General features: G+C 41.2%; 1 protein-coding gene and 1 pseudogene across 1 annotated transcript in view; both read right to left on the reverse strand.

Annotated features, from left to right (window-relative positions):
* The window catches only part of SP1 (Sp1 transcription factor), a 40,639-nt gene that overhangs the window by 2,561 nt on the left and 30,699 nt on the right, over positions 1-7,379 (reverse strand). Inside the window, exons 3-4 of the mRNA XM_024736540.1 lie at positions 4,250-4,418; positions 941-1,140 (exon numbers count right to left, since the gene is read on the reverse strand). Coding sequence (XP_024592308.1) covers positions 941-1,140; positions 4,250-4,418 — 369 coding nt within the window. The remainder of the gene's footprint in view (positions 1-940; positions 1,141-4,249; positions 4,419-7,379) is intronic.
* LOC112394041 (actin-related protein 2/3 complex subunit 3 pseudogene) lies at positions 165-823 on the reverse strand (annotated as a pseudogene).

Here is a 7,379-nt window from a genome sequence, read left to right on the forward strand (position 1 = left end):
GCTCAGAAATTTTAGTTATTTCATAGATATATTTTGTGTCTTTTTCTTTTTTTGACTTGAAATGTTAGAAATTTCTTTATTATTACTCATTAAGCATCAGCTTAATACTGCGGAAATTTCAAATCACCCCCCAACCCCAAATTCTTGATAAAGAGCTCTTTTAGTAAAGACACGCTCTCTTCTCTCCTCTGTATAAAACTTTACAAAATAAAGGCAAAGAACTGTGTACATCTTGCTGTAAATGCTGCCCATAGCTGTGGAGACCGTGTCTGCCCAAGGCACCCTTTACTGTCCAGGTCCTGAAAGACTCTTGTTCATGAACTGTCTCTTCGCAAAGCGAGTCCACCACTTGCTGTGTTTATCTTCCTGAGGGTCAAAAACTTTCTCACAAAGTCTCAGTCCAGTCTCTTGCCTCAGCTGTTGTAAGTAGGCCCTCATCACTTCATCTTCCTGTTTGTTTGCAGGTTTGGCATAAATTGCATTAAGTGGAAAACCAGGCTCTCCAGGAATGGGAAAATTAGTGATTCCCAGTGTATACATTTCTTTCTCGCCTTGGCTTTTAGAATTGCAATTTTCTGAGTTTCTTTAGACACTGAGAAAGGTAAAGAGTTATATATATCAAGATCCTATCAGCTTCATTCTTAATTTCATAGTTTTTGAAGAAGACATTGGCCTTGAAGTAACAGATAGCTTCATCCACAATATCTGTATCTTTTGTCTCTCTAGGAGTGGGTCCTTTGAAGTGACTTCTGATAGGCAACAGTGCCATGTTTCAAATGAGTGTGGTGTCAGGGTCCATGGGGGAAGAGTGGTAAGCTGGCATCTTGGAGGCACCCAGGTTTCAACCCCAATGAGGAGGATCGGGTTAGAGCACAGTGCTATTTTGTGTCTTTTTATTCTGGTCTATTACTACCTCTCCCTTCCCCAAGTTCCTGCTCACCTGTGTGTGTGCGTTTGTGCCTCTGTAACTCGTCCGAACGTGTGAAGCGCTTCCCACAGTATGACCAGGTACACATGAATGGCCTCTCGCCTGTATGCCAGCGCAAGTGTGCCCGTAGGTGTGAGGTCTTGCCATATACTTTGCCACAGCCTTGCATATGGCAAATGTGCTGTTTCTTCTTGCCAGGATCCCCAGAGCCCCTGGAAGCGAGAACACAACTATTCATCATTCATTCTAGAGACAAAAATTAAAGAATCACAAAGTATACATCATAATTACTGGATCCACTCAAAACTAATCCAAACTTCTATTTAAAAAAAAAAAGCCCTCTCTTTAGTATCAAAAGATAAATCTTTAGTTGACTCGGATGTTTGATGCTTGAAGAGATAATCATTCTCAAGGTGACTTGTGAAATGTGAGAGGCATTTTCTTATATTTTTCTGGAAGTTAAGTCTCAATACAAGCATTTTCCATGAGAACTACTGTGAATATGGTGATATTTTTGTCTGGGAACTTACTTAATGAACAAAGTGTCTCTCCATTTAAGCACTTGGTGGAGAACTTTAAAGAAAAGATAATATTTTACAATTATAGAACTTTTCTCCTAGAATAAAGGTCAAGAGCCAAACAGTAAAGATTAAAAGCTGAAAAGAGGGCTTCCCTCGTGGCACACTGGTTAAGAATCCACCTGCCAATGCAGGGGACACAGGTTCGAGCCCTGGTCCAGGAAGATCCCACGTGCCACGGAGGAACTAAACCCGTGCACCACAACTACTGAGCCTGCGCTCTACAGCCCACAAGCCACAACTACTGAAGCCCATGCGCTGAGAGCCCATGCTCCGCAACAAGAGAATCCACTGCTATGAGAAGCCCACGCACCGCAATGAAGAGTAGCCCCTGCTCACCGCAACTAGAGAAAGCCTGCGCAGCAACCAAGACCCAAGGCAGCCAAAAATAAGTTAAAACAAACAAACACAGAAACTGAAAAGACAGAGCAATATCAGAGACTTCAGTGGAAAAGGATGATGGGATGGATAAAAGTCAAAAGAGGAGAAATAAGGACCCTAACTAATTCAAGGTATGTAAAAAAAAATATTCCCTATATGGAGCAAATCCTAAGCTCCTCTCAGGAAATCAGCTCTGAAATGTTTTTGCCAAACCAATTTGTACCATGTGTGAACCATTAGTGGGCACTGGGGAGATTTCCAAGAGGGATTTTTCTTGGGTTTTAACAGCACATATTAGTGGGGCATGGGGAGGGGGAACCAACACTAACAGAAATGAAATCATACTTAGGTAGAAATCACAGAATTTCCTTCAAAAACTTAAATCCACTTTAAGCTTTGTGAGAGGGAAACTCTATTGTACTCAAGTGCTTTTTTTTTTTTTTTTTTTTTTTTTTTTATTTATTTATTTTATTTATTTATTCATTGCTGTGCGCAAGCTTTCTGTAGTTGCAGCAAGCAGGGGCTACTCTTTACTGCGGTGAGTGGGCTTCTCATTGCGGTGGCCTCTCTTGCTGCGGAGCACAGGCTCCAGGCGCACGGGCTTCAGTAGCTGTGGCTCACGGGCTTAGCCGCTCCGCGGCATGTGGGATCCTCCCGGACCAGGGCTCGAACCCGCGTCCCCTGCATTGGCAGGCAGACTCCCAGCCACCGCGTCACCAGGGAAGCCCCTACTCAAGTGCTTTTGATTCAAGTTTTTCCTGTAATATAGGGTAACCTACAAAGAATTTGAATTATTTCTTGTTTTGGTACATTTCTTATTTTTGTGCTTATTTTTAATGGAACAAAACTTTAACAGATTTTTTTCAAAGGCATTTAAAAAACTATGTGACTTTTGGGCTTCCCTGATGGTGCAGTGGTTAAGAATCCACCTGCCATTGCAGGGGACATGGGTTCGAGTCCTGGTCCAGGAAGACCCCACATGCCACGGAGCAACTAAGCCCATGTGCCACAACTACTGAGCCGGTGCTATAGAGCCCGCGAGCCACAACTACTGAAGCCCACATGCCTGGAGCCTGTGCTCCACAACAAGAGAAGCCACTGCAATGAGAAGCCTGAGCACCACAATGAAGAGTAGCCCCCGCTCGCTGCAACTAGAGAAAGCCCCCGTGCAGCAACGAAGACCCAAGGCAGGGGCTTTCCTGGTGGCACAGTGGTTAAGAATCTGCCTGCCATTGCAGGGGACATGGGTTTGAGCCCTGGTCTGGGAAGATAACACATGCCATGGAGCAACTAAGCCCGTGCGCCACAACTACTGAAGACCGCATGCCTAGAGCCCGCGCTCTGCTACAAGAGAAGCCACCGCGATGAGAAGCCTGCGCACCACAACAAAGAGTAGCCCCCGCTTGCCGCAACTAGAGAAAAGCCCACGCACAGCAACGAAGACCCAACTCAGCCAAAAGTAAAATAAATTTATTTTTAAAAAAAGACCCAATGCAGCCAATAAATAAATAAATTTATAAAAAACTATGTGACTTTCTATTCTCTTTCAAAATCAGTGACTTGAAAAAAAGTAACTTGGAGCTCTCTAGAGATAATACTGAATAGCCAGTACACTAATGAGAAAATTCGTCAGAATTCTCTTCTGTAGGACATATTAGATTCCTTGATGGAAGAATTTTCTATCCAGAATAAGTATTTTTATCTATTTTGAGAGAAAAAAAGATTATGGAAAACTCATGATTTTCATACAGCCACTGTAAAAAATCATTACAGTAGGTATGTTTCTTTTTCTTTGCCAGGCTGTTTTATAAGCTATCTTGTTAGGGGACTTCCCTGGTGGAGCAGTGGTTAAGCATCCGCCTGCCAATGCAGGGGACACGGGTTCGAGCCCTGGTCCGGGAAGATCCCACATGCCGCAGAGCAGCTAAGCCCGTGCGCCACAACTACTGAGCCTGCGCTCTAGAGCCTGCGAGCCACAACTACTGAAGCCCGTGCACCTAGAGCCCATGCTCCACAACAAGAGAAGCCACCGCAATGAGAAGCCTGTGCACCACAACGAAGAGTAAACCCCACTCGCCACAACTAGAGAAAGCCCGCGTGCAGCAACGAAGACCCAACACAGCCAAAACTAAATAAATAAATAAAATAAATAAATTTATTTAAAAAAACAAATAGAGTTGAAAAGGATCAGAGCTGGAACCAAGACCCCATATATAATCTAATGAAAAGCACTGTGCTGTCTCTGATCCCTTTGCAACACTGCCAACACTTAAAAATTTTAAAAAATAACCCTTTCTTTTTACCTCCAAGTCTATTAATTTTTCTTCTTTATACTCTTAAGAGATTGGCTGAGTCAACTTACCTTCCTTCACTATCTTTACAGTAGGGGCAGGTGCATGCTTCCCGCCGGGTCCTCCGACCAGCCTGGGGTTGGGGATCTGGGCTGTTCTCTCCTTCCTCTCCACCTGTTGGGTCATCATGTATTCCATCACCACCAGCCCCATGGAGGCCAAGCTGAGCTCCATGATCACCTGAAATTAAGAGAGTAAAAGGGTCAAGGTGGGAAGCAGGGGAAGTCGTCACAGTCGCAGGCATCTCAGTGACACTTCACTTTTACAGCACCATTTCTTCAAAACTTTGAAGTCACATTCACTGATACTGCCCATACTTGAAATCTCAAGAATCAGAGTTGAAGAGACAAAGAACCAATAAGTCTATGAAAACATGCTCATTCTCACTCAATTTTTAAAATGCAACTCTATAATAGACTTGTAATTTTTCACCTACCAGGTTACAAAAAGTTAAAACTCTAATAATGCACAGAATTGGCAAAGGATACAGGGAAACAGGCATTTTTATATACAGGTGGTGATAAATTAGTACAAACTCTTTTTTTTTTTTTGCTGTGCCGTGCAGCTTGCAGGATATTAGTTCCCCAACGAGGGATTGAACCTGCGCCCTCAGCAGTGAAAGTATGGAGTCCTAACCACTGGACCACCAGGGAATTCCCAGTACAACCTTTTTGAAGGCCAATTTGGCAATATTATTAAAAATTTAAGTGCACATCTTAAAGGAAATTTCACTTTGAATCAGCAATGTCGTATCGATATATTCACGAGTACACAAAGATATGTGACAGTAATGTTTTCTGTAGCTTTATAACAACAAAAAAACTGGAAAAAAATCAAAATGTACACCACTGAGGAACTAGTTAAGTAACTTACGATAAACTTATGCAATGGACTACTATACGTGCATTAAAAAGAATGAGATAAAGTTCTGTACTGTTATAGAAAGATGTACAACAAATCTCTTATTCATTCCCAGAACTAAAGTGCTATGGAACCAACCAAATGGAAGTGACTAAAAATAAGACTTCAAGGGATTCCAAACTAGAAAACATACAAAACCGGAAAGAGGAAACTTCCTAAAATGAGCAAAAAATTGTGCTGAATATTCAGAGGGAAATAGTACATGTACATTATAAATTTTAACACAGAGAGAAAAGGAAAGAGCTGAGGTCAAAGTTAATGTTTTCTTTTGGCCATGCTGCGCAGCATGACAGAATCTTGGTTCCCCAACCAGGGACTGAATCCACGCCCCTTGCAGTGGAAGCACAGTCTTAACCACTGAACTGCCACGGAAGGTCCTCTCAGTTAATTCTGTGTAGCTAGATATACACTCCAGGAAAGTTTCGGTTTGGGATTGGATGCTTTTCAGAATGCTACAAAAAGGAAGAAAATATCGTGCATACAATCTATTATGTTACTTGATGTCATTTCCTTTTAAAGATAAATTTGTGGACTTCCCTGGTGGCACAGTGGTTAAGAATCCACCTGGCAATGCAGGGGACACGGGTTCAATCCCTGGTCCGGAAAGATCCCACATGCTGTGGAGCAACTAAGCCCGTGCGCCACAGTTACTGAGCCTGCCCTCTAGAGTCCGTGAGCCACAACTACTGAGCCCACGTGCCACAACTACTGAAGCCTGCGTGCCTAGAGCCTGTGTTCTGCAACAAGAGAAGCCACCACAATGAGAAACCCATGCACTGCAATGAAGAGCAGCCCACGCCCGCATGCCGCAACTAGAGAAAGCCCACGTGTAGCAACAGTCCCAAAGCAGCCAAAAATAACTAAAATTATTTTTTTAAAAATAAATATAGATAAATCTGTCTGAATCACTATAATTTCTGTCCTGGTTAAATTAAAATAGATAAATGCTACAAAGCTCCAGGCCAGTGTTTCTCAAACTTTTTAAACTTGCAACCCACAGTTAAAAAATATATATGACACTGTGACCTAGTACATAAACATGTAACTGAAACAAGTTTCACAAAAAATGCTTACCCTTATGATAAGCAGGGTATTCTGAAATTTTCTAGACTCTATTTAAATTTTTTTTCCTTAATGCTGGTCATGACCCAGTATATCGATTTTATGAGTTACTAATGGGTCACACTTGACATTTTCAAACACCGCCGCTCTAGGCCAATAGACAGAAGCAATGTTTTAAAGGAATACATAATATTCTTTTCAAGCTTTCAAATCTATCAATAAGCATTCACCTATGAAAGCACCTTGTAAATAAGTTAATGACTCTATTCATATTTAAGATTCCAATAATTGGAGAGTGTTGAAATGGCCAGCTTTGTTTTATCTATTTTATAAAGAAGGAAACTAAATAAATGGGGTAGGTCAGACTTAACATCTAGAAACCTAGGCTCTTGACTTTACTTCTGTACCTAATTTCAACTCTTTTCAGCTCATCAACGTAATTTCGAGTCACAATACCTAATAAGCAGCTCTCTGTACTTTCTTTCTGACTCTACCACTTCTAAGCACCAGCTTATTGCATTAAAATAAATTTAATTTGAATATTTTGAGATTTTCATGATACTGGCAGAACTAAAACTGGGAAGTACTGGAGTACAGGTTAAGAACAAGTTTTGAAGTAAGACAGACCCTAGATAAGAGCCCCTACACTATGATTTGATTAGCTTTTCTGGCAGTGATCGAGTAACTTCTCTAGTTATCAATTTCTCCATCAGTAAAATTGGGACGAAATCTTAACAATCTCATAAAGTTATTGTGAAAAACAAATGAAATAATACATGTAGGGCGCTTAGCATAGTATCTGTCACATAGCAAAATTCAATACATTGTAGCTATTACTATTAGGAAAATATCTTGTGGAAAAAAGATAGTGAGAAATCATGGAATAAGATACACCAGTATTTCACATAATCATTCCACCTTAAAATTGTATGTGTTACTGAGTGGAAACTCCCCCTAGTGGGGATGGAGAATTTATCCTTTAAAATAAGCCAAATAGCTCAGCAGACGAGACAGGATGCTAGTTAGTATTGCCAGTGGTTACCTACCAAAAATTACCTTCAGAAGAGAAATTTATAAAACTGTAGATCCAAAAAAAAAAAAAAAAAAAAAAAAAAAAAAAAATGAAGGGGACGTGGCAACTCCAGTCACCGTGTGTGT

The sequence above is a fragment of the Neophocaena asiaeorientalis genome, unplaced genomic scaffold (genome assembly GCF_003031525.2).
Source record: "Neophocaena asiaeorientalis asiaeorientalis breed wild unplaced genomic scaffold, Neophocaena_asiaeorientalis_V1.1 scaffold134, whole genome shotgun sequence".
Lineage (NCBI taxonomy): Eukaryota > Metazoa > Chordata > Mammalia > Artiodactyla > Phocoenidae > Neophocaena > Neophocaena asiaeorientalis.